The following is a 26,860-nucleotide window of genomic DNA, read 5'->3' as shown; positions in this document are numbered from 1 at the left end:
ATGTCAGCAGTGCAGAGGCATAGCACATGCGAAAGGCCAGCAATGTCTCATGCTGTTTGCTGGTGTTAATATATGCAGTGTGTGTGTGTGTGTGTGTGTGTGTGTGTGTGTGTGTGTGTGTGTGGTGTGCACATGCCTGCATGTGTTTAGAGGTCAGGGGACAACTTTAAGTATTTTTCCTCAGAACCTCTCTATCTTATTTTTTCTGGCCTGGAACTCACCGATTAGGCTAGGCTGATTGGCTGATGGCTGGTTTACCTGAGGGATCTGCTTGTCTATGTCTCCCCAGTGCTGATGTTAGAAGCCCTTCTCACTGTGCCTGGCTTGTTTTTGTTTTGTTATTTTGTTTTCCAAGACAGGGTTTCTCTGTGTAACTCTGGCTATTCTGGAACTCACTCCGTAGACCAGGCTGGCCTTGAACTCCCAGAAATATGCCTGCCTCTGCCTCCCGAGTGCTGGGATTAAAGTGTGCACAAACACGTCTTGTTTTTGTTTTTAATATGGGTTCTGGAATTCAATGTTGGTCCTGGAACTTGCTCTGTAGACCAGGCAGGCCTTGAACTCACAGAGATTCATCTGCCTCTGACTCCCGAGTGCTAAGATAACCTAAAAAGGCCAGAAGAGAGTATCAGAGCCCTTAGAACTAGAGTGACAGTTACTAGCTGCCAGTTGGGTGCTGGGAACCGAACCTAGGTTATCTGCAAAAGCAGCTTGTGCACTGACTGCTGAGCCATCTTTCCAGCCCCCTTCACTAAGAATGTGAAGTCAAATTGCTCTCTTTAAAATCACACACACACACACACACACACACACACACACACACAAACTTTCCTCATTGTAGCTAAGCCACCAACACAATATACAATTAGTTCAATTACTGTGCTTTGAATTTTGCTAGGTTTGCTCTTTATTCTTGTATTTGAATTGGTTTTTGTTTCATATTTTTATGACATCTTTACAAAGTGTATGAAGCAAGGAGCCTTGTTAATTGGTTTGTTTCCTTTTCCATGCCCTGAACTCTGTCTCTGTCTCCTCTCACCACCCACAAGTAGTATTCTTTTTTATTCCTTCTTCTTCATTTGTGGCTTAGCTCCCTATTCAGAATCTACAGTTGCAGAGCTGGGGCAGCAACTCAGTGGTTAAGACCATTTGCTCTGTCCGAGAGAACCTGGTTTGGATCCCTAACACCCATGTTAGAGGCTGAACACAGCTTTATATGTTATAATCCCAGCAATGGAAGGTGGAGACAAGCAGATCTCTACAGCCTGCTGGCCAGCCAACCTCACTCCATCAGGAAGCTTGCTGTTCAGTGAGAGACCTGGTCTCAAACCCAGAAGGTGAAGAGTGACAGCAGAAGACACCCAATGTCCTGCTCTGGCTTCCACATGTGTGCACACAGGCACTCCCCCATACAGTCACATGCATACACAACACATATTAAATATGTACCTGCACGTGTATGCATGATGAATATATGGGTTCATAGTATTTCTTTTACTCTTTATTAGATAAAGGATGTATTATCTACTTTGCTCCCCATGCTCTCTCTAGAGTTGTGATATTTCTAGAGAGCACGTCATGACAGACTACATACTACATGCTTCAGTGATGTTCCCAGCTGTGTGGCATCCCACTGAGAAGACGCCCTCAGTTCACAGCTTGTCTCCTATTGCTATTGGGGCTGTTTCTGGTAATTAATACAGCAACAACCTTGTACACAACTCTTTATGTATTTTTTGTGACTGTATTTGGGATATTTTCTTGGAAGTTAAATTTGGAAGTCAAAAAAATTTCTAATTTTTCTTGATTATTACTACATGCCCACAAACCAACAAGGCTAGAGAGAGGTCTGGCATCATATAAGGGAAGTGCCGTCCAACCAGGGTCAGGTTAGCCTCGCTGGGCCTGGACAATATCTCGAGTCAATTTTGGTCATTACTAATGGGGAGGGGGAAGGTGATCTTACAAAAGGCTGTGGACATTGTTACCACACCCTTCCCTCTATAGGACAGTGCCTGTGACAGATCAGCCAGAACAAGAATCTAGCTCAGGAGAGCCATAGATGAGGAGGACACCCAAAGTGAGCAACTCTTGGAGGGTCCTAATCAAGAGGTTTTACACACCTAAAGTAACTCCACTCCAGACTGGGCCGACTGAGCTCAGATTATTGCAAGAGCTGTGTCATCGTGAACACGTGGACACAGAGAACAGGTGCATGCTCAGGTGTGGGCAGCTTATTTCTTGCTCTGGCCACTGAGTCGACCTAAAAATGATACCGTAGTCATGAGCAACCTGGTACCCAGATCCTGCTTTCTAAATGCCCCTCTAGCAAAGGAAGCTCCCTGGGGAGAGGCAGAGCCCACAGCAACAGGAGACTATTATGCCAACATTCTCAACATGCAACGAAGGAAGGAGCCTTGTGTGACAATGAATACGTGATCTCAGAATTTAGGAAGACTGTGACTTTGAGGCCAGCCTGGGCTACCATAGAGAGACCCTGTGCCAGGAAGGAAGGGAGAGAAGGAGGGGGAAGAAGGGAGCAGTAGTATAGGATGTTAGCTTGTGGTATAAAATAAACATCCATTAATCCATAATGATGTTAATGTAATTAAAAGAAAGGGCTGGGTGGTGGTGGGGTAGGCCTTTATTCCCACTGCTCAGAAGGCAGAGGCAGGCGGATCTCTGTGAGTTTGAGGCCAGCGTGGTCTACCGAGCTAGTTCCAGGACAGGCTCCAAAGCCACAGAGAAACCCTGTCTTGAAAAATCAAAATAAATAAATGAGGAAGGAAACAAAATAATATTGCAGATCCTGTAGAGTAATGCAGGCAAGATTTACTTGTAGATGTTAGCACAGATTTAAAAAGAAACAAGTTATCCACATCCTGGAGCTGGCAAGTAGGTTTAGCCGCTAGGAGCACTTGCTCCATTGGACTCAGGATTGATTCCCAGCACCTACACAGCAGCTCACAAGTATCTGAAATTACAGTTCCAAGGATCTGATGCCCTCTTCTGGCCTTCCCAGGCACCAGGTACACTTGTGGTGCATGGACATATAAGCAAGCAAGCAAAAAACCCATACACATACATTTAAAATAACAAGAAAAGCCTGAAAATACCTTCCCTATATTATAAAAGGAAAAATGGTAACATCATAGCAGGGGAAATCTGGCAGACACCATTCCTCAGAGTGTGCAATCATCATTCTCACCATGAGAAAAAATGCCACTAGCACCCTCCAAAGGTGCCTGCGTACTGAGAGATAAGGAAAGACTAGCAAATGTGACAGATCAGAGGAGCCACAGAGAGATGACAAAGAAATGCAGTGTGATCCTGGACTACAGCCAGAAGCAGAAGGAGGCCATTAGACAGAATAGTCTGGTTCAGTTGCACTGGTTGGTATTGGTCTCCTCATCTTTCCGATAGTCTAGGTAGGGTTCAGACGATGTTAGTATCAGAACTTATAGAAAGAATAAGAGATCTCTGTTATTCCTGTAACCTAAATAGTTAATATTTCAGAATAAAGTCAAGAACAGAAATGACCCTACAATAGTCCCTCCTTTATCCCCAATCCCACTTCTCCCCACTCCACAAGGGCACATTCTAACTCAGTAGTGCAGGCTGGCCCAACTCACCCTGTAGCCCAGGCTAGCTTTGAACTCAGGTGGCCTTTCCTCTGCCTCTAGACTGCTGTGATTACAGGACAGTGTACCATGCCTATGGGTGTGTGCATCTAGTTAAGTAGATAGAAATACGCACATGCTGAATTAAATGAATTAATGTAATTTAAAATGTGATGAATAAATGAAGTAAACTTTGTGAATGTTATTAGGTAAAATGCAGAAACTAAAGGATTAAAAAAAACAAGATTATTTTATGTATGTGTGTATGTGTATGCCTGTGTGCACATATGTGCACCATGTGTGTGGAAGCTCTCTGGCCAGAGAAGGCATCACACCCATTGGAACTGGAATTACAGACGACTGTGAGCTAACAAGCAAGAGCTGGGAACTGAACCCAGGTCCTCTGCAATAGCAATCAATACTTTTAAACTCTGAGCCATTTTGCCAGCAAAATTAAAGGATTTTATAAAGATGTCAGAACTGTGAGAAGAAAACATCCAGAACCTTCTCCCGCATGCCCCAAAGTAACATTCTGGGGACCCTCTCCCCCATTTATGCATTATTAACTTTACAGGGAGAAACTTTTTTCACATACCCCAAAGTGACATTCTGGGACAACCCCTCCCATTTATCAATTATTAACTGCACAGTGAGAGACACCCTACTCAGAGACAGCACTCCAAACACCAACTGGTCCTCCTGGAGTCACCTCTGAGAATTCCTGGAAGGGCATATCTCACATGGTCAGGATGCAGGACAGTGGCCAGGAAATCGTCAGTGTACCCCACAGTCTATGAAACTTCCAGGGATCAACTTTTGCCAGCATCACAACCAGCAACAGGATTTTACTGGGAAAACCCAAGAACCCACATCTTCCAGGCCATGCCCTTTCCCAAATTCGCTCAGTGGGCTGACTCTACAGCCAGGGCCTGGGAAACACAGCAGGCTTTTTATTTACTTCCCCTGGTCACCTGTCCTACTTTTGGCTAATTCTTTCATTAGCAAATGACATCAGGATGCTGTGATGGAGAGAACTGTGCTGAGAGCTATGACTCCTGGGTCCCATGCCCACATGTAACAAAAGTACAAATGCTACACAATGCTCTCGTCCCAGCTGGAACGCTGTTGAGGGGCTGCCTCTTGGAGTCTCAGCATCTTTGGGAGATTCCGGACCCTAATTTATGGGAAGGTGAAGGTTGGGCATGCATGGAAAGGAAAATGCTTTTCATGGTGGTCTTTTGGCACCATATTGAAGGTTCCCAGTAAACTGTCAAAGACCAGATAGGTGGAAAGATGGCATCTTAAAACCTTTCACAAATATACCTTTGAGATGACATATTTTCATGACATGGCTTCTTGTTCATACATTTGTTTGAAAATTGAGGGCTGGAGAGATGGCTCAGCAATTAAGAGAACTGGCTGCTCTTCCAGAGGACCCAGGTTCAGATCCCAGAACCCACATGGTGGCTCACAGATGAGTGTAACTTCTGTTCCAGGAAATCTGCTGCTCTCATGGAGATATACCTGCAAGCAAAACACCAATGTACATAAAATAAAAATAAATAGTTTTAAAAAAAATTATAAGAAAAATAAAATTGAGCCAGGAGTGGTAGCACATGTCTTTAATCCCAGCACTGGGGAGGCAGAGGCAGGAGGATTTTTGTGAGCTCAAGGCTGGCCTGGTCTTAATAGCTAGTTCCAGAACAGCCAGGGCTACAGAGACCCTGTTTCAAAAGGAAAACTAAAAATGAGAAAATAGAATGTGTCTCCTGCTCTTGTGGCTTTGCATTTCAGACACACCCTTCAGATGGGACTCTCTGAAGACTGTTCCATTGATGCATGGGCTCTCTCTGAAGACTGTCTCATTGACACACAGCTCTCTGAAGATTCATTGACACACAGCTCTCTGAGGACTGCCCCATTGACATACAGCTCTCTGAAGACTGTCCCATTGACACACATCTCTCTGAAGACTGTCCCATTGACACACAGCTCTCTGAGGACTGCCCCATTGACACACAGCTCTCTGAAGACCCCCATTGACACACAGCTCTCTGAAAGCTGTCCCATTGACACAAGGGGAAAGTTGAGAAATTAGAGTTCAGATGGCTGCTACTCATCCTTCAGCTCTTGCACATCTGTAGCCCTGCATGCAAAGGATCCCTTGTATGTTCCCTTCACATAGACATGCTAGGCTCTTACAGGGTATGGTCCTGGGAGCTGCCATGGCAAACAAGCTATGCATCTCAGTGGTACCGCATGACTAAAGCAGAGGCCGCTGTTGAGAAGTCCCATGGGGAAATCGAGGTCCCAGCAAATGCTCTGTGGTGTCCCTGCCCCCCTTTCCAAATGCTACTTTGCACAGAGCATCCACCGTTCTGCAAAGGAAAGGGGTGTTTCCCCTGAGCCACTTCCAGAAGCAGTGTCTGCTTTGGTGTAGCACCATATCCATTTTCCTAAAAATTTTCCAGATCAGCCTGCTGGTGGTGGTGCACGCTTTCTATCCCAGTATTCAGGAGGCAGAGGCAGGCAGATCTCTGTGAGTTTGAGGCCAGCCTGATCTACAGAGTTAGTTCCATCCAGGACAGCCAGGGCTATACAAAGAAACTCTGTCTCAAAAAAAGAAAAGAAAAAGAAAAAGAAAAAAAGAATCAACAAACAAACAAAAACCTCCTTAGATCCGCTGCGTGTCTGAAACAGCCAAGGCAGAGTTTCCTGTGCTGGGATCCCTGGCTCTTTATTTCACAAACCCATAGCACAGAAGTCTGGAAGTGAGAGCCAGTTCAATCCAAGAGGATTTCAAGACACACATCATTAAGGGAAGGTGGCCACAGAGCTCAGGGTCATTCCCAGATAAAGCTCCCAGGATGCACTTGGAGTGTCCTGAAAAGGTGGGGAGGAGGATGTGCCTGAGAGACATGCTCTGACCACACCCTGTCATAGGCAAGAGCCTGGACCAACTGTATCCTGTACATCAGGACCTGAGCACAGTCATGTAGCAGAGGTGCCTGTGCAGCTACTGGACCCACAGAAATTGTCAATAACATTGTGGGTGTGTAAGTATAGGTAGCAAGGAGGACACATGAAGATAGATATTCACTGCAGAACAAGAAAATAAAAATAGGCCAGGGTTCAGAACCCTCCCTCAGCGATGTCTGCCCTGTCTCCTTCTATGCCTTGGCTTTGGGGCTGGCATGTGTTGTGTACCCACCATCTTTAAAGTGCTGTAAGACACTGTTCACTCCTTTCTCTCCCTTTCCACCTGCTTCTGCCCAGATGTGCCTCTCCCTTGGCTCTGCCCAGCACATCTGTATTCCATTCATCACTGAACCAGGGAGAGGACAGGAAGTGCTCCTCACATCCGCTCACCCTGGTGCTTTTTAAAACCTGGCTTGTGGTCACTGAGCCCAGAGCCACAGAGAGGATTTTTAAAAAAAAAAAAAAAAAAAAACTGAAACATATAATTAAAATCTCTGTTGGGTTTTGAGGGCAGTGCTGGGCGGCTCCCCACCCCTTCTTTCCGGAAACACAGATTTTTGGCATCTGAATGTGACAAGCAGCTGGAAGGAGGCTCCCCTAAATATATCACCTTGGGCACATCAGTGCAGCTGGGATGCAGGTTTTATTCTAAAATCTTCGCCTTTGCTACAGGGAGCACAGTCAGCTTCCAGCCCTAGCTCCTCCTCAGTTATCACCCTAGACTGCCATTACCGTCACCTCCAGCAGATCTTGTATGGGGTCCCTTAGACCACATGATTCCCACTGGCACAGCCTTGCTCCCAGACCTGGATGTCACCCAAACCACTGCAACACCCAATGGCCATGGTCTGCACACAACCCCCCTCTGCCAAGAGCATGCTGGCCACTGCCCAAGATGCCTTCAGATATCACCAGGTCCTTTTGCTTTCTGCCTGTCTTCTTCCCTTTGTCCTCTAGCAGATCCTTCATCCCTTAGTTGCCAGCACTGGGTGTCTCTCCATTTCCTAAGGTCCTTCTGTTGATGATCTTGTAATGTGACCTGTGTTCTGCACATCTCTCTCCCAGGACACTGTCAGATCTGAGCTTCCCCGACCCAACCCTCTCATCAAGGACAGGCTCTGGGAGTCCTCTGCCCACTGAAATTCAGCCAATTCTGTCCCTGCAGACAGGGTTTTACCCTGGAACTGTGCTGATTTTCTGCCTTGGGACCTGTGGCCATCTCAGCGTTGGCCTAGGAGCTCTGAGAGGAGGCACCGTGATTCAGAGTGGGTCCAGGGGCTGCTGAGCACTTGCTGAGTTTCCCACTGCACCACCTCCTGGGGCCTGGTGTTCTCCCAGAGCAGACCACAAGCTGTGTGTAGAACAGGAAAGGGCCACACCCAGGCTGCCTGGGGTCCTACTCTGAGCACAAGCCATATTGACTCCCAGAGATGATGTCCTTCGCTCCTTGTCTTCCAGTGGAGCGTGACCGTACCCTGGACTACCAGGAGCCACACTGGAAGGAATTCCTCTTTGACCTAACCCAGATCCCTGCAGGGGAGGCTGTCACAGCTGCAGAGTTTCGGATATACAAAGAGCCCAGCACCCACCCGCTCAACACAACCCTCCATGTCAGCATGTTCGAGGTGGTCCAGGAACACTCCAACAGGTACCTTCCCTCTGCCCAGGTGCCCACCCCATCTCATGGTCTCATGGTCTAGGCTCTGGCAGGGCCTGTCCAGAGGGTGCTTTTCCAAGAAAGGAAAGGGGTGCCTGCTGGGAGAGGCACCTCAGACACGAGAAAGGGGCTTGGCCTGGAACTCCCTGCCCTGCCAGGGACAGTGGAACCCTCAATAGGCCACAGCACTGAGCCCCAGAGACAGTGTCCCCACCAGCACACGGACACAGTAAAATGCCAGGGGTTGGTTATCGGTGAAATGTGGTACCAAAGGAGGCCAGCCCAGAGCCAAGCAGGGAAGAGGCTCTGAAAGTGGTCCCCCAGGCAGGCACAAGATACAGGCAGGCTTGCCGACCTCAGCCTTGGTTAATTGTTCTTTCGTGTCCACAGGGAGTCTGACTTGTTCTTTTTGGATCTTCAGACGCTCCGATCTGGGGACGAGGGCTGGCTGGTGCTGGATATCACTGCAGCCAGTGACCGCTGGTTGCTGAGCCATAACAAGGACCTGGGACTCCGTCTCTATGTGGAAACCGAGGATGGTGAGGCTCCAGGCCTTAGTAGGGAGCTGCCCTGGGGGGTCTTGGGAGGTGGTTCCAGCAGAGGCTGCCAGCCTAGTACAGGGAGCCCTCTCCCTGGCCCATGCTTGGCCCTTCTTGAGGTGGGTAGAGTGGTGAGGTCCTGGATGGGGAAGGCTTCAGCTAGGCTTCCTGTCCTTCGTAATAGCAACTGACCTGAGGGCCAGCTCTGGTACCCTTCGGGGAAGGGAGATTCTCCATGGGCAGTAGCCTCCACTCTGAGAGGTTCTGCACTAGGAAGGAGGGGTGGGGGATCTGCACCCCAACTTCTGAGTGCACAGGCCTGGGCTATACCTGCTCTGCAGTGCTGTAACTCGGTACCTGAGCCTCAGTTTCCTCGTCTGCACAGTTTATAGTCACTACTTCCGCCACAGGGTTTTCGTGGGACATTTCCTTTCTGTGAGGACAGTAAGGGCAGCAGGGCAGGAGACTGGCCTGTCTGGGGTCTAGCAAAGGCTGGAGGGATAGCTTGGAAGGAGAGGGGCAGAGAGATGGCAGGGGTCACTCTGAGTTAGGGAAAACTGACAAGGTACTTGGAAAGTTTAGAACAGTTTACCAGCAGTGGGTGACAGATGTGACTGTGGCTTTAAAAGACCTGGTAACTTCAGCCCCTCAAGGCTGCCTGCTCCCAGGAGAGCTCACCTGGGTACTACAGGGCCACAGCGCTGGCAGCCAGTTGTCAGCAGCATTACCAAGGGTTTCCAGTGTCTGTCCAAGATCTTGAGAGACAGGCCAGGCGACAGGGATGGCCAAGGCTGTCCTCAGGGTGAGACCCATGGCGATCCTGGTCGGTGTCCTCCCTGCTCTATGACGCAGCACAGCGCAGAGGTGGCGTGGGGCAGGCTTGCAGGGTGCACCGGGGCTCTCCCTCTTTGTCCCAGTCCTGGGAGCCCAGTCGTCCGAGGACGATGGCGGCACTGAGGCTTCTGGCATGGGCGCTCCCGCGCGGGGTCTCCATCCACCGCCCACGGCCCGTGCTGCCCCACCGCCTTGCCCTCCGCTTTGCTAGCGACCGCAGCGGACGCGTCCACTTCTACACGGATCCGGTGAAGGCTGTGGAGGGCATCAAGGACGGGGCGACCGTCATGCTCGGGGGCTTTGGGCTCTGTGGCATCCCCGAGAACCTGATCGGCGCGCTGAAGACCAAGGGCGTGAAGGACCTGAAGATCGTCAGCAGCAACGTGGGCGTGGATGACTTCGGCCTGGGCATCTTGCTAGCCTCCAAGCAGGTCAGGCGCGTGGTGTGCTCATACCTGGGGGAGAATCAGCTGTGCGAGCAGCTGTACCTGGCAGGAGAGCTGGACCTGGAGATGACGCCCCAGGGCACCCTGGCCGAGCGCATCCGTGCAGGTGGCGCTGGTGTGCCCGCCTTCTACACGCCTACGGGCTACGGCACGCTGGTGCAGGAAGGGGGCGCCCCGATCCGGTACTCGCCCGAAGGTCACCTGGTCACCCTGAGCCAACCGCGGGAGGTGCGCGAGTTCGGAGGCCGCCACTACCTTCTGGAGCACGCCATCCGCGCAGACTTTGCCCTGATCAAGGGCTGGAAGGCGGACCGCTCAGGCAACGTGATCTTCAGGGGCAGCGCGCGCAACTTCAACGTGCCCATGTGCAAGGCCGCTGACATCTCGGTGGTGGAGGTGGAGGAGATCGTGGATGTGGGCTCTTTCCGCCCGGAGGACATCCACATCCCCAACATCTACGTGAACCGTGTGATCAAGGGGCCGAAGTTCGAGAAGCGCATCGAACGCCTGACCACACGTGACAGTCAGCCAACGTCCATGAGCAAGCAACAGGACACCTCCAGGACGCGCATCATCAAGCGCGCTGCTCTCGAGTTTGAGGACGGCATGTATGCCAATCTGGGCATCGGAATCCCTCTCCTGGCCAGCAACTTCATCAGCCCCAAGATGAAGGTCTACCTACACAGTGAAAACGGGATCCTGGGCTTGGGCCCGTTCCCCTCGAAAAATGAAGTGGATGCCGACATCATCAACGCGGGCAAGCAGACGGTGACCATAGTCCCTGGGGGCTGTTTCTTCGCCAGCGATGACTCTTTTGCCATGATCCGCGGGGGACACATTCAACTGACCATGCTCGGTGCCATGCAGGTTTCTAAATACGGTGACCTGGCCAACTGGATGGTGCCAGGCAAGAAGGTGAAGGGCATGGGCGGGGCCATGGACTTGGTGTCGGGTGACAAGACCAAAGTGGTGGTCACCATGGAGCACTGCACCAAGAAAAAGCAGCCCAAAATCTTGGACAAATGCACCATGCCCCTGACCGGCAAGCGCTGCGTGGATCTCATCATCACCGAAAAGGCCGTGTTTGATGTGGACCCGAGGAAGGGGCTGACTCTGATTGAGCTGTGGGAGGGCTCGTCGGTGGACGAGGTCAAGGCCACCACAGGCTGCGCCTTTAAGGTGTCCCCCAACCTCAAGCCCATGCAGCAGATCAAACCTGATGCTTGAGGAGCCCTGGCCCTTCCCACCAGGGCTGAGTTGTGAAGGAGTTAGTGACCACTGGCTCCTCAGGCTTCCTGCTGCCAGATGGTATCTTCTCAAGAGCCGAGTGATTTTAATTAAAAACCCTAATCTGAGCCTTGTGTCTGATGCTTAAGTAAAGCCCTGCGCTAAAACCATTTAGGACACTGGTCCCAGGCTCCCACTTTCTGTGACCTTCACATACAAGGCTCCAGATCATTCCCTGACAGGCATCAACACCAGTGTTGCTACTCGGAACTGAATCATGAACCTGGAGAAAAGCACCTGGCAGGAAGAAGCCCAGAGTTCACCCAGTGCCACTGTACTGCTGCCATGAAATGCAGACCTGTGGGTCTGTGGCCAGGAGGAACTCTGGCTTCTCTTCCTGGGCCCTGTTTTCTGCTCCTAATTTTGTTTCACTGAATCCTCCCCTACCTGACTTCCTCCTGGAAGCTGCACAGGTGTCCCTAGAAAGGAGGCAGGCCTGTCACCTTTGGGATGAGGGAAGATGGTTGGTGCTGGTACTTCATCCGGGAAACCCACGGTATATTAGCAGTCCCAGCATGTGTCCAAAGAGGCCTGGGCTTAGCACAGGTGGTCTAGAATCTCAGCAATGTCATGGACAGACTCTCATCTAGTACACTACGGTGTCTCTTATTGCCCCTACAATACTGATATTCTGTTCCGGAAGTCCAGCATCCTTTCCTAACCCCTCTGTGGCAGCTTTGGGTCCTGTCATTGTGAGTCTGTAAGCTCACGATGAAAGTGAAATAAGTTATACAGGTGTGTGTGTGTGTGTGTGTGTGTGTGTGTGTGTGTGTGTCCTGAGAAAGTACTCCCCCTGCCATGCTCTTCTGTCCAGAGCTGGGAAGCCTGGTAGCTTCCACCAGATAGGGTACTATGTGATGATGGGGGCAAGGAGCAGAGCTGGGCGGGAAGGTGCACTCCAGTTTGGACAAGGAGCAGCCTCTCTGGGCCTATCAGATACAGAACTGTGAAACAGCAGCATCAATCCCTATGGGCTGCCCCACCTCACTCAGTCTCCCCCTCACGCTGGGCAGGGCAGGAGCTGCTTGGCTCTGCAGCTGCTTGCTCCAGGCCTGGAACAGTTGATGCCATCTCTGGATCTTAGCTTGTGTGCCTGTAAAATGGGAACCTCGGTTTAGCTGCACCCATGGGCTCTGGGTCCAGCTCATCTTGCCCTGACAGCCTCCAGAGGTGCCCAGCACCCTTGCAGGCTAGCTTTGAGGAGTTCAGGCGAGGGACTGCTCTGTGTTCGGAGCCTGGAAGACCAGTTACATGAAAGAAAAACAAATGTGGCTGAGCCTGGAACACTGATGGCCTCCGTGTTCCTCAGAAGCCAGGGCTCTGGGTCTCCACAGTAAGTAGTAGGGTCATGGCCTGTTCTGGGTCCCAGCCTGCCCCTTGTGTCACTAGTAGGTCCTGACACTGTGGCTTTCATTGCCTTCCTGCTCCCAGCTGCTCCATCTGCCCAGTGTGTGGCCCTGCTCCACCCCACCCCATCTTTCCTTCTGTGCCTGAAGTTCTCCCTCTTCACACCACATCTTCACCCTAAGCCCATTCTTCCTGCCTGGCATCACCTGAGTCTGTCCCAGACCGTGCCTGCAGCCCACACCCCTTGTCCCACAGCTCTCAGCCACACTCCTGGGATGGAGGCTCACAGGCCTAGCACATTTGTTAGTGGCAGGTGAAGTCATGAGTCAAAGGTTGCATTTATGAGTCTTCCTTCTGAGTGGCTGGTGGACATCTGGTGTAGAGCCTAGCAGCAGATGTAGGGACCTTTGAGTGGACTGTCCACCACAGACAGACAGTGCCCTTAACTCAGTGTGTAATGAAGAACCTTGTAGTGTGCGAGTGGAACACAGACCTGAGTGTGCATGCGCATATGAGCGTGTTCTGTTCTGTTACGGTTTTGTGTTGGGATTTTACCTAAGACTTTGTGCTTACTAGGCAGGCTGTACTGCTGAGCTGTGGTGTCAGCCCTTTGGGCTCTTTTACATTCTTCTAGTACTGGGGCTAGAACCCAGGATGTTGAGCATACTGAGCAAGAACACCAATATACATTATTGTCTGAGATTTTATATATATACACCTACATGCATGAACATGGGTGTGTCAGTGCTTGTTACATGTCAGCCGAACAGTGGCGCTGTGTTTTGTGATATATAAGGTGAGCATTGGCGGGCTGAGGTGTAAGGAATCTCGCAGGGGCACAAAGGGAAATGGTTGTGACTCCTCTCATGACACCAGAAAGGAACCTGACTGCCTGGTGGGAGGTAACCCCACCCAGAGTGAGCTGTTGCCTGTGGGTGGTTTCCCTGGAGAACATTCTAACAATGGGAAAAATTCACAATGCTAAGAACTGTTACAACTTAATCCAACAGGACAGGAGAAGCCCGGATATCAAAGGAGGGCTCTGGAGCTGTGAAGGGAGGGTTATGGTTACTCTTCCTTCTTCAGAGTTCCTTATCCCCCTGTGGCTACTACAGTTTACCTGTTTTTATTTGGTTTGCTTTGGTTTGTATTTTTAATTTTTAGTTGTTTGTGAGGTTGGTCTCTTTCTTTCTTTTTGAGATAGCCTTGGCCGGTCTGGAACTCACCTAAGTAGACCAGGCTAGCCTCAAATTCATAGAAATCTGCCTGCTTCTGCCTCCTGAGTACTGGAATCAAATGCATGTGCCACCATCCGAACCTTGTTTGTTTTTTTGAAACAGGCTTTTATATGACATGCTTTCACTGACCTCCAACTCAATATGAAGAGTAGAATGACCTTGAATTCCTCATCCTCCTGCTTCCTCTGCCTGAATGCTGGGTTTACAGGTGCCAACACACCAGCTTAATATGCTACTTCTGCAGTTAGAAAGGGCGGAGGCCACTGACGGGACCACCAGCAGAGCTGGAGCAGGTGCTGGAGGCTTTGCTCTCCTGGGTTGACATCTGCAGTCCTGAGAGGATCAAGGACCTCCCTCCCCCCACTTTATGGGTTCCACTCTTCCTGTGGACAAGCTCAGGTCTGTCTCTCTGAAGCCCCTTCCTTTCTTTGAAGCCATCTGCTGGCCTGGTGAACACACACTGGGCACTGGAATGAGCCTGATGCGACCTGAACTCTGGACTTTGTGACTGTTCTGACCTCTGGCCCTGCTCAGCCTGGGGCCTTGACCGTGGGCATCTGAGAGGCAGTGAGTGCCTGGCCCTTGGATACTCAAGCTTGCTGTGCTGGGAGAGTAAGTCCCAGTGATGTCCTTGCAGAGGCTGCTATGACTGCACATTCTAATCCTCAGAAGCTGCAGGATGAAAATGGGACCTGGGTGTAGGATCACCGGACCAAGGGAGTCTGGGTCCTGAGCATCACCAGCAGTGGACTCTGGTCATCTCTGAGTGACTGTGACTTGGGTTGCAGTGAAGACCAACTGAGGAAATTAATGGGCAAAATCTTTGACACCTGCCAAATGTTTCCCATCTGCCAGGTTATCACCAGCAGGAATGCCTGTGACTACTGAGGTCCCTGTCTCTGCCATTGCAGACCTGCTGGCCGAAGGGCTAGGCTTTGTCTCTAGATGAGGAAGCTGAGGCTCGTGGTACCATGCTACCACCCACAAGTCAGTCAATCAGTCAGTCTATTGTTTCTTGTCTCTGTCCCCCAGGGCACAGCATGGATCCTGGCCTGGCTGGTCTGCTCGGACAACAAGCACCACGATCCAGACAACCTTTCATGGTCACCTTCTTCAGAGCCAGCCAGAGTCCTGTGAGGGCCCCTCGGGCAGTGAGGCCACTGAAGAGGAGGCAGCCAAAGAAAACAAATGAGCTTCCACATCCCAACAAACTCCCAGGAATCTTTGGTAAGGGTGGGGTTGAGCCTCATCCGAGACCTCTTTAGAAAGTGATGGCCTGCCAATGGATCTAATTGCTTGCCTAGCAGGGAGGGGGCTGTGCCTGGCAGGGTGGGTGGGCTGCTGTCAAGAGTCTATAGAGGAAAGCAGAAGCCATGTGTGCCCAGATGCCACCTGCTGAACACAGCCACACCCTGTGGTGATGCGGAGTCACTGAGGACTGTTGAGCTGGGTCATGGCATGAGTAGGGAGTAGAACTTGTGATTCCAATGGTTTAGTTTCCTGTTGTCCTTCATTTGTAAATGTGCCTGTCATATCACCCCCACATTGGGAGTACCCATGGCAACTCCACAGAGCAGGACCCCTGAGCAGACTCCATTCCTTTTTGTCCCTACAGATGATGGTCACGGCTCCAGAGGCAGAGATGTTTGCCGTAGGCATGAGCTCTATGTCAGCTTCCGGGACCTCGGCTGGCTGGTAATTTCTGCCTCTCCTCTCTGAATGCCACCTGCACATCCTCGTGTCTCCAGGGTGGAGGTGGGGATACTGTGCCTTTAACTATGCATAAAATCCGTGAAAATGTGGCAACTTGAGCCCTCTGCCCAGTAAACTGTCAACAGGGAAACTGAGGCTGGGTAGGCAGGGACTTTGGGATCTTCCTGCTACAGTTGCTGCAGAAGGCAGCTGTGGAGGAGGCAGCAGAGGATGAGGTGTGGAGGACAGAGCTGGGGTCCAGCCCTGCCTGCTGAGGGTGGCTGAGGGGATGAGGGTTCACAGCCCCAGGTCATCCTGTGCCGGGTGCTGTGATGATGACTATGGAAGGACACTGATGTGACTCTCCTTTTCCCACCCACAGGACTGGGTCATCGCCCCTCAGGGCTACTCAGCCTATTACTGCGAGGGGGAGTGTGCCTTTCCACTGGACTCCTGTATGAATGCCACCAACCATGCCATCTTGCAGTCCTTGGTCAGTAGCACAGTGGCCAGCTGGGAGCCAGGGGGCGGGGCAGGTAGTAGTAAGAACGGCAACAAAGAGGGACTTTCTCTGCAGACTCAGCTACAGAGAAGAATATGGTTCGGGACCCTCAGGAAGAGTCATTCTGGGCGTCTGGGTGCAGACACTTGAGCATACACATTCACTGCACATGTACAAGTAGGAGCCTGTGAACCTGTGTGGAGCCCTTGTGGTCACACTGGGGCACACATACACAGATGGGCACCCCATGGGGGCCTTGTGACCCAGTGCACAAGTGCGCAGTGGACATGGTGGCTTTCACTCCCCTGGGGCACACATATGCTCACCCACCCTGCCTGGCTGGTGGGCCTCCCTGGTGGGCTCTCTGCTCTTCTGGGCCTTGGCTCATTTCTGCTGTATTTCCCTTGTCTGTCCCAGGCTGGATTCAGACTCAGTATGTAACCAAGGATGGCTTTGAACTTCTGCTCCCCGTCTCCAGTCCAAAGTGCTGGGGTTACTAGTATGCAGTATTAGGCCTAGTGTATGTCATGTTGTGGGTCAAGTCTAGGGCTCTCCTCCGGCAAGCAGCACACAGCCAACTGAGACCTATCCAGAGCCATGCTCCTGCCACTGTTTTTGACCCTTCTTTCCTGACTGTTCCTTCAGTGGGTAGCACTGGTGAACCTTAGGTTTTGGGCCATCCTAGCAATGGAAGCAGGTTCTAGCAGGAGCCACACTGCAGTCTGTATTGACAGGCACTTGTGCTTGTTGACTCTGCTGTCAAGACCTTCTAGAATGTTCCTCCTGGAATCCTAGTGTCCCACGGTTTTGTTTAGTCTAGCAAGAGGCTATGCCAAGTGATGACCCAGAGTGAGCATCATGAATTAAAAAGAGCTGTCTGAGCTGACACTAAGGCATCCTTTCACCACAGCCACTGGCAGTTGCTGGACACCTGGTGCCCCTGTCCTGGGAGGAGCAGCCCAAGGGGACAGTGAGATACGCAGTCATTAGTTCCTGGCGTGATGGGTGAACCTGCTCCCCCAGGTCTTGTTTCCTCCCCACTTTGCTCTGGCCTCTGTTTCCCCTCTTGACAATGGCTCAGCCAAAGTAAGTGCTCATGGCCTGCTTGGCAGCAGACAGGACAAGCCCTGGGCTCTGGGGAGGCTGTAGTAAGCACATAAGCAAAGCCACAGTGATCGAGAGGAGTAACGTGGCTCGGGTAACGTGGCTCGGTGATGACAGAGGGAGCCTGGTTTTGGCTTCTGCATCAGGAGCATCCAGGACAGCGATAGAAAGGAGAAAGCCAAGCAGGGCACTGGGGTGGTACACACCTTTAATCCCAGTACTCAGGAGGCAGGTGGAGCTCTGTGAGTTCAAGGCCAGCCAGGTCTACATAGCAAGTTCCAGGACAGCCAGGGCTACATAAGGAGACTCTGTCTCAAAAACAAAAATCAAGTACACAGATGCATGCTATGAATTAGTTTGTAGATGCTGAATGAATGATTCCACACCATCACACGATGACAGCTAGGCATGTGGCCAGTGTGAGAAGAGAGAGGCGCCCCTGCTGCAGTGTCCCCCCTCAGAAGAGGTGCCCTCTGGATTCCAGGCACTTCAGCTTCTTTTTCCCTCTACCCCCTTCCCCCTTCTCCCCCCCTCCTTTTCTCCCTCTCTCCCTCCCCCACAGCTGACATCTCCTAGTTCTGTCACATGTGTTTCTAGATGGAGAGATGGCAGCAGCCACCCCCAGATCCCAGCCTGGCTGTATGTCACCCTGGAGGCCTGTCCTCCTCAGCCTCAGGGAAGCTGCTGCCCCATAGGAGGCCAGTCAGAACTGCAGGCCTGCAGTGCAAAGGCTGGAGAAGAGGGTGTCCAAATGATGGCTTAATGTAGACCCTGTTCCCAGGACCCAGAAAGCCCATAGAGGCTCAGAGCAGCTGAGCACACACACACACACACACACACACACACACACACACACAGTGTAGATTCTTGTCCCTTAGCCTCTGCTGTGGTCCTCGAGAGGAATCCAGTTTTCACTCCAGTGGATCCTGTCATGTTTAGAAGCTGAAAACAATTACTCACTGAGACTTGCAGGAGGGCAAAACCTGCTTTAGAGATGGGTATATGGGTTAACACCTGTTTTAAGGCCAGTGGAACTGTCAGATAGCCAGTGGGAACTCCATGCAGCCTCTATGTGTCATCTACAGACTGGGTTAGAAACGCTCATGGAAGAAACGCATATGTTCTAGAACTCTGTCCCACTCAATGCAGCTCAACCTCATAACTTCTGAGGCAAGGCTGTCTTTGTAGATGACACATAGAGGCTGCATAGAGTTCCCACTGGCTGTCTGACACACGCATGCGCACACTCATGTACATGCGTGCGCGCGCACACACACACACACATTCAACACACACACACACACACACACACACACACACACACACACACACACAGCTCTACACCTGTTGGGGATGTATCAAGGCGCAGAGCAGTGTGGGGTGGTGAGGTTCCAGAAGAGGCACCTCAGAGGGCACCCACAGGCACTCGGTGCTGGAGACCAGTGAAGCTGTCCGTGTCTCAGCAGAAGTGGATGTAACAGTGGATGAGGGCTGAGAGCGCCAAGGGGTTTGTGTGTCAGGTCCTCCAAGTCACGTGGTTGTGCTCTGAGGTCATCGGGCAGGACAGATGTACAGGGAGGGAGAACTCTAGCCAAAGGTGGAGAATGACCTTGGGCAGGTCAAAGGGGCTAAGACCTTCTAGAAAGGGATCAAGTGAGAGCCGGGGCTGTGCCGGTCTTTGAGGAGGGCACCAGGGTCATGCCCTTGCCTGGATCCCCTCCCTCCCTGCCAGGTACACCTGATGAAACCAGATGTGGTCCCCAAGGCATGCTGTGCACCCACCAAACTGAGCGCCACCTCCGTGCTCTACTATGACAGCAGCAACAACGTCATACTGCGCAAGCACCGCAACATGGTGGTCAAGGCCTGTGGCTGCCACTGAGGCCCTGCTCAGCAGCCTGCTTCTGCTATGGTCCCCGTCGGGCCAGGCCCCTTTCCAGAGGCAGGAAACCCTCATATGCTAATCATAGCTCAGACAGGGGCAACGGGAGGCCCTTACTTCCCCTGGCTATTTCCTGCTAAAATTTTGGTCCTTTCCCAGCTCCTCTATCCCCTTCTTGGGGGGTTGTGGCCTATTCCCTCCCCTTCCCAGCACCCCCCACCCCAAGCACAGACTGAATGCACATGGCCTCCCAGAGCTGTGCTGACTGGCAGGCCTGGGATCAGCACTGCAGCCCATACCAGGGGAAGACTGGTCCTTGGCTATCCCCCGCCAAGAATGGCCCATTTGGGATGGTCTAAGGTGGCCCTGGAGTCTGAACCTGGCTGATCTGGACTCTGCACCAATTCCTGCCCACTGCAGTGGGGAAATGTCTAGGTGTAACACACACACACACACACACACACACACACACACACACACACACACACACACGCTTAGATCAGTGCATTGCTACCCTCCTCTCAAGCTTGTCAGAAAAAGAATAGTCAGATGCAAGTGTGGTCGTGCATGCCATTAATCCCAGCGCTAGAGAGGGAGAGACGGAATCTCTGTGAGTTCGAGGCCATATAGGGAAACCCTGTCTCAAAACAAAGAAAAGAAAGAGAGCCATCTGGCTGGGCTTCATGGATTTCAGGAAAAGTGAGAGGGATTTTTCATGGCATGCGCCCCGGTCGGGCCTGCCCTTCTGACTAGAAGCAAAAGACCCTGGGAACTTGTAGTTCCCTCTACCACCATTACCATGCTGACCAGTTTGGGGATGGGTACTGAGACAAAGTGAACTCTTAGCAGAAGCAAGAACACACTGAAGCGGCTGGTCCAGGTTGGCTTACAGAAGATGCCACTGTTTCGTCTACTAACTGATGGCCTGCACCAGTGACCTCTCAGTCTCATGCTGCTCCTGGACACCCTCAGCACAGAGCTGGCCGCCACCAGCCACTTAGAGGAAAGGACCTGGCTTCTCTCTTCCTCCAGGAAGAATCATCCACCCAGGACACCCATGGCCCTCCAGCCAGGCATGGGGCAAAGAGGAGGAGCGCCAGCGTTTGCTTATGTCTGGGAACTAAGAACAGGCTGGTCACCAAGTTGGCGTCACCCCGGGGGCCCAGCAGCCCCATCCTGTTTCTGGGACCTGTGAGTCAAAGAAAAGGTCCCTGTCCCAGGGGACTGACAGGTGGTAATTAGGCTGAGTTGGGTGGGGAGGCTCGGAAACCACTGTTCTCCTTGGAGCAGCCGCTGGGAGCTGGAGTGTTTATTTGATTTCTGACTTGCTAAGCCTGTAATTTACCTGCGGGAACAGAGTCCAGCTGCCCAAACTGTGTCATTAAGAGCAGGTCGTGGGCCCATCCCCATCTAGAGACACACCCAGCGGAGGTGGACCCACCCAGGTGCCTGGGGATGCATTCTATGGGGTTCACACTCTGTACCCCTGAATGGGCCTCAGGGAGCGTGGGACTAGCCACCAGAGCGAGGCTAGAGGGAGTGAGACCATGCTCCAGGACGGCAGCCTGTCACCTAGGACCTGGGAGGGTTTCCTGTGTGAGGCCGAAGGAGGGGGCCCTTCCATGTATATGAAGAATGGGTCCAGACTATCTGCAAGGTGGCCAGTTCATCCAGAGCTTCAGGCTTCTGGGGGCTGGGAGATGGTTCAGCAGTTAAGAGCACTGACTGCTCTCACAGAGGACCAGGATTCAATTCACAGTACCCACATGGCAGCTCACAACCATCTGTAACTCCAGTTCCAAGGGATCCAATGCCCCCTTCTGACTTCCAGTGGCTCCTGCATGTATGTGGTGCTCAGACATGCATGCAGGCAAACCACTCATATTCATAAAAATAAAAGTAAATAAATCTTAAAAAGAGAGAGAGGGAGAGAGAGTACTTCAGGCTTTGAACTAAGCAAGGCTGGCAGGGATTGCGTAAGTCCTTAGCCTGAGGATCAGGACACTGCCTTGCTTAGTGTCTGGACAAATGGCTTTCTTACCCAAGCTTAACTCTCTTCTGGCAAGAAGCTGGCTTTCTGTTATTGTAACAAAATGCCAGAGACAATCAATTTTAAGCAGGAAAAGGTGTATCTTGACTCACAGCTTCTTCAGAGGTCTGTGGTGAGTTGGCCCCACAGCTTTTGGTTGGTGGTGAGGCAACAAATTGTGGCAAAGAGCAAGGCAGGACAAAGCCACTCATCTCATGGTGGACAGGAAGCTGAAGAAAGGGAAAAAAACCCCAGACTCTCCATCAATGACGCATGCCCCATGGCCAGAAAACCTCCTCCTTAGCTGTAGCTGCCGAGCCTGGCATTGAGCCTCAAGACCTGTTGGGAACATCCCAGATCTAAACTGGAGCCATGGTTTTCATTCCAAAGGTCCTTCCTGCCAGGGGATCTGCCAGCCTCCCTGGCCATCTTCTCTCAAAGGCTTGGCCACGGGACTCACAACTTTATCTGACAAATCTCTTATCTTGTCAGTGCCAGGATCTAGCCTGGCTTGTCAGGGACACCCGTGTGTGTGAAATGAACATTTGGAAGATGCAGCCTCCGTACTGTCCCAATGCAGAGCAGGAGCACGGGGCACTGTGTGACTTCCTGCCACAACACATCGAACCCTGGGCAGTCACAGCACCAGTAGCCAACCAGGCAGTCCTGGGTGACACCAAATGGAAAGGTCTTAGAGAAGAGAGATACAAAGCGCTTGGGGTGTCAACATTGTCCCAAAGACCATCCGGTTTAGTGGTGGCCTCAGACCACCCAGGTTACACATTAGAAGCGAAAATGACCTTCACTGAAGCCCAAGCAAGGGCAATGAGAAAACACAGGGCACAAAGGCAGGGCTGACTGTGGGGCCATTCTGTGTGGGGGACAGACCCTCATGACATGGTCACGGCTGCCTCCCAGCACATCTGGATGCCGGCTGGGTACAGTGCTGTTCCTGGGTCTTGATGCAACAAAGCAGGAGGTGCGCAGTGGAGAAACTCCCTGCAGTTGACAGGAAGAGGGGCAGAGGGCACAGGTTTGGAGTGGAGCGAGAGCTGCCACTGTCAAGTCCTGGCCTGGCTCTGGCTCTGACCCCTGCCCAGCCCTCAGCACTAACAGGCCCTGTGGGTGCTGGGTTAGACCTGCCCTTGTGAGCCCCTCACCCAGGGCTCAGATGTGCTCACAGAGCCCTCAGCACCTGACCTGCGGGGTTCATGTAGACAGTCTCTCTCTCTCCCCCTGTCTCTTAGAGGCAGGGTTTCCAGCTCTGTAGACCAGGCTGCCCTCCAACTCACAGAGATCCTCCTGCCTCTGCCTCCCGAGCGCTGGGATAAATGTGTGCCCCACCACTGCCTGGCTGATAGTATCTTATTTTAAATGGACTTGACGGTGTGGCCCAGGCCACCCTTCCTAGCAATGACATAATCTTCTAGAATGTGCTCTGCTGTTGCTGTATTGACAACAAAGTTATGCTTACCCCAAAACATCTCAGAGTGAGGGGTGGCCCTGCACCTTGCCCACCTGTGAGAAGGCCCAAGCTTAGCCCTGGGGTCTCTGGGGTGAAGAGATGGCAGGTGTGGCTCTCCTGTGTCCTGCTAGTGTTTGAGTGTCCACTCTGTCCTCATGGGTGAAGGAACTTTGAAAGTTGCCTTCTTACTGAGAGGGGAAGCTTGAACAAACAGTTGACCTTTAAAAAAAGTTCTTTATTTAGGAAGCTTACATAGAGGATGTTTCTTAATTTGTTTTTAAATTTCAGACTTAAAGAATAGACTACAAATCCCATAATTCCACTGTCTGAATAATCAGGGTTAATAATCTGCGCCCTCCCCACCTCCCGGGTCTCTTCTTGGAACCTATTACATTTGTCTGCCCAGGATTTGTGAGTAACTTACAAAGTTAGAGCTGTACTGTACACTGCTGGTGAACTGATTTATTCAATATATGGTTGACTTCGAAATTTTATGATACTATTTTTGAAAATAAATGTGAAACCGTCTAGGCTTGGATTTCTGCCTCCTCAATACAGGACAGGCTTCTCAGCAGGCAGGAGCCTCCCCTCTTAGGTTCAGGAGACCTCAGTACAAGGCCACATGTGGGTCAATGAAATAACCTTGAAGAAGCCACCCAGTGACCCCGCCCCTTGTCCCACTTCTCAGGGATAATCGGGAAGCCCGGAGGCCAAGCCCTCACTACCTCCACACTGTTTTTGTCCTTGTTTCACAGAGGTATGCAAACTTTTCTCCTGGAGGCCTCTGTCCAGCCTGCTCTCCCTGGCCATGTGCCAGCCTGGAATCAGCCACGGACGGCTGAGCCCTTCATTATCTTTTCTCTTGAACCTCACACTAACCCTCAGAGCTGACTTTACCTGGATTCATAGCTGCCTGTCCTGACCACTATAACTGACCTGCCCAAGAGAGACCTTTTTTTTTTCCCCTGTATTGCTTTGGAGCCTGTCCTGCTGTCCTGGAACTCTCTTTGTAGACCAGGCTGGCCCTGAACTCACAGAGATCTGCCTTCCTCTGCCTCCTGAGTGCTTGGATTAAAGGTGTATGCCACCAACACCTGGCTAGAGAGACCTGTTTTAAGGGGCCAGGTCAAGCTGGGAGGTGGTGGCACAGGCTCTTAATCCCAGCACTCCAGAAGCAGGTGGATCTTTGGAGTTCCAGAGAAAGTTCCAGGACAGCCAAGGCTACACAGAGAAACCCTGCCTCAAGTAAATAAATAAACAACAACAAACCACCCCCAAACAAGAGCCAGTCCTTGCTGTTCTCTCAATCAATGAATATGGCCCCAGTCAACCTAATGTGTGAAAGCCCAGTGTGCCAGCCTGGGCAGAGGACTTCCTTATCCCCTCTGGGTTTATCCTGTGACCCCAAATGAAAATGCATCCTAGAGCAACAGCTCCACCCACAGGTTCTTGATTTCAAAAGGGACACAGGTGGCAGCTGAAGCCGATAGGGCGGGGTTCCCTGGTGACTGGTAGCACTCAGCCCCACGTAGGGAGTGAGGCCAGTCTACCATAGGCTGTCATTTCCAGGCAGGACTTGGGAGGAGTGATATAGGCACAAATCTGGCTGGTGTATGTCTTGCGTGTTCCAAATGGGACCAGGCAAAAGAAGGGCTCTGGAACCCCATGGGAGGAAAATTCTGGCATGGCGTCAGTGGGTGAATGAGGAGAAGACATGTTGTGAGACTAAGATAGATAGTCATTGGACAGCACCGGTGTGTGAGAGCGGAAGCCGGCCTAGCTAACCTGGTCCCCTGCCTGGCAGCAGGAAAACAGAGAAGCACTCCTGACCAGTTTTGTCCTGTGCTGAGCACAAAGGGGCGTCGCCCGGGGTCTCAGCCTTAAGGGAGGGGACAGCAGCAAGAAGCTTAGGTCTGCCCCAGTTGCCACCGCTGGGACCTAGGTGGAGGTCACTACAAGCACCAGGGTTATTATCAAAACCAAACAACAATGACGAACACTGCTCAGGAGCCACAGATGGCCCAAGACAGATTGTGGCAGCTCCTGCCTGGGAGAGCCAGTGGCTAGGCACAGCTGTCCATGGTAAGGACAGGGACACTTGTGCTGGTTCCCAGGACCCAGCTACACCGGAGAAAGTGCCCAGAGTGTGACAGGCCAGGCTGTGTTTTGAAGGAACTGTTCCTGAGGATGTCAAAGGGTTCAGGCTCACACTGTAAGGACTCAGGCATTACGCTGGCCTGCCCCTGTCACCTGGCAGAATGCACTCAGGCAGTACCCTAGTCAGCCCAGGGTTCCATGAGTTCTAGTCTGAAGAAAGACTTCCACCCACTTATGCTCTCTTGGGCTCTTCCCTCTCTCCATTCTCTTCTCTTCCTGCTGCTCCCCTGGGGACAGACAGGACTTTTCCTGTCTCTCTTCTCTTCAGTCCTCTGTCTACGTCTCTTTACCTCTTTTCTCTTTCCTTCCCCCTCCCTCCCCTTTCTTATAAAACTTCTCACTTAAGCTGTCTGCCTGGCATGTTTGTCCTCTTGCCTGCCATGGAGTCCAGAATGGTCCCCCACAGAAGGTCCCCCTCAAGCTTTATCCTAACACACCTCCCAGCACCAGCACTCAAAAGGCTACCTCCTCCTGAGCTCACAGAGTCAAAAACTAGGCTGACCTCAAATTCAGATAAAGGCCTGTGCCACCGCTGCCTGGCTGTAAATGTTACTGTCCAGGCATGACAGCCTTGTCTGCAATCCCAGGACTTGGGAAGTAGAGGCAGAGGCAAATTCATGGCCAGCCTGGGCTATGTATTAAGTTCCAGGCTATCCGGGGCTACACAGTAGGAGCCTGTCTAAGCAATCAGAAGAAGATGGCTCTGTTCAAACTGGCAGGAAGCAGAGGCCACCCTGGAGACAGAAAGAATACCTAGGAGAATTGTGTAAGGGTGGGGCAGCTGGGGCCAGATGAATGTCGAGAATGAGCCCCAAGACGTGACCAGCAAGCAAGCTGGCTGGCAGTGTCTGCTACAACTGGGCATGTGAGAACTCAGTGGCTTTGATCGAGAAGTCTAATGGGCCTAGGTAGGAGCCACTGAAGACCCCAGGCAGACAGTGGCAAGGAACAGAAAGGTGGCATCGAAGACTCAGAAGACTCACATAAAAACCAATGCAACCCTGGGGCAGGATATGCTTGCCCGGGATCCAGGCTTTCAGTGGGGTGGTACTGCCCTCTAGAGGCTACTTGGAAACTGCAAGGTATGTCAGTAATCTTTGGCCTGACTACAAAGCCAGACCCTGTTTTAAAAACAAACAGCAGCTCAGTGGTGGCACACACTTTTAATCCCAGCTCTCAGGAGGCAGAGGCAGGTGGGTCTCTGTGAATTTGAGGTCAGCCTGGTCTACAGAGTGAGTTCCAGGACATCCAGGTCACAGAGAAACCCTGTCTTGGAAAAAACATACAGATTAGCCTGTCTCAAACAACAAAAACAAAAGAGTGCGTGTTCCTCAGCTAAGGGCACTGTTCTGGGAGGTGGGGGAAGCTTTAGGGTGTGGGGACTCACCTGAGTCACTAGGGTGGGCCTTTGAAGGTGGTGCCTGCCCTGTTGCTGGCTCATGCTGCTCTGACCACCGGATGCTCCTTTGCCAGGAGGCTCAGACTTCATGTTATAGTGACTGCAATTCCAGGGTAGCTGAGACCTACTTTGGTCAGTTTCACATGCACACGCACAGATGCACCAAGCCGCATAGGCTGGAACCCTGTTAGGAAGGAAAACCACTGACGTCACTGTAACATGATAAAGACTGAACTTGGCCAGAAAAGGACAGTGTTGTTCCTCTGCTGAGCTTTGTACTTGTTTTTAGAAAACATATTCCACACACTTTCCACCCTAGCACTCAGGAAGAGGCATGAGTTGAGAGATCAGCCAGGCCGGCACAGTGCAACTAAAAATAAAAATTAAATTGAAATAAAATTAAGTATTGAGTAAATTGTCCTGTTTCCTCTCAACTAGTGCAGAGTAAAAAAAGGTGTTTGTGTTCATTCCCTTTATGTGCATACATACAAGTATGTACATAAAACATGATTACATTTATGTCCAGAAGGAAAAATGATGCTCAAGGGCCTGCCTGGGTTCAGTGTTAGTCACAGAGACAAGAGGAAGCTCACTAGGTACAGCCCCTGCTGCATGACTGAAGACCTGAGTACCCAGGTGCTCTGTGTGGTGCTGTCCTTAAGATAGTGACATGTACCCTAACA

General features: G+C 51.6%; 2 protein-coding genes across 2 annotated transcripts in view; both read left to right on the top strand.

Moving 5' to 3' along the window:
• LOC127225314 (bone morphogenetic protein 8A) overlaps positions 1-19,193 on the top strand; it is a 28,147-nt gene extending 8,954 nt beyond the window's left edge. Inside the window, exons 2-7 of the mRNA XM_051188723.1 lie at positions 8,058-8,247; positions 8,647-8,795; positions 14,980-15,174; positions 15,563-15,642; positions 16,022-16,132; positions 18,978-19,193. Of these exons, the coding sequence (XP_051044680.1) occupies positions 8,058-8,247; positions 8,647-8,795; positions 14,980-15,174; positions 15,563-15,642; positions 16,022-16,132; positions 18,978-19,127 (875 nt within the window). The 3' untranslated portion in view covers positions 19,128-19,193. The remainder of the gene's footprint in view (positions 1-8,057; positions 8,248-8,646; positions 8,796-14,979; positions 15,175-15,562; positions 15,643-16,021; positions 16,133-18,977) is intronic.
• LOC127225313 (succinyl-CoA:3-ketoacid coenzyme A transferase 2A, mitochondrial) lies at positions 9,740-11,430 on the top strand. Its single transcript, XM_051188722.1, has one exon. The coding sequence runs from the start codon at positions 9,740-9,742 to the stop codon at positions 11,300-11,302; it is 1,563 nt and encodes a 520-aa protein (XP_051044679.1). The 3' UTR covers positions 11,303-11,430.
• Positions 19,194-26,860: the final 7,667 nt, after the last annotated feature.

This window comes from Phodopus roborovskii, unplaced genomic scaffold (genome assembly GCF_943737965.1).
Source record: "Phodopus roborovskii unplaced genomic scaffold, PHOROB, whole genome shotgun sequence".
In the NCBI taxonomy this organism is placed as follows: domain Eukaryota; kingdom Metazoa; phylum Chordata; class Mammalia; order Rodentia; family Cricetidae; genus Phodopus; species Phodopus roborovskii.
The sequence above is the reverse complement of the archived record's forward strand: the minus strand, read 5'-3'. Positions and strand labels throughout refer to the sequence as shown.

Excerpts from the sequence above, each read along its gene's own strand:
- LOC127225313 (XM_051188722.1), top strand. The coding sequence starts at position 9,740 with ATGGCGGCACTGAGGCTTCTGGCATGGGCGCTCCCGCGCGGGGTCTCC.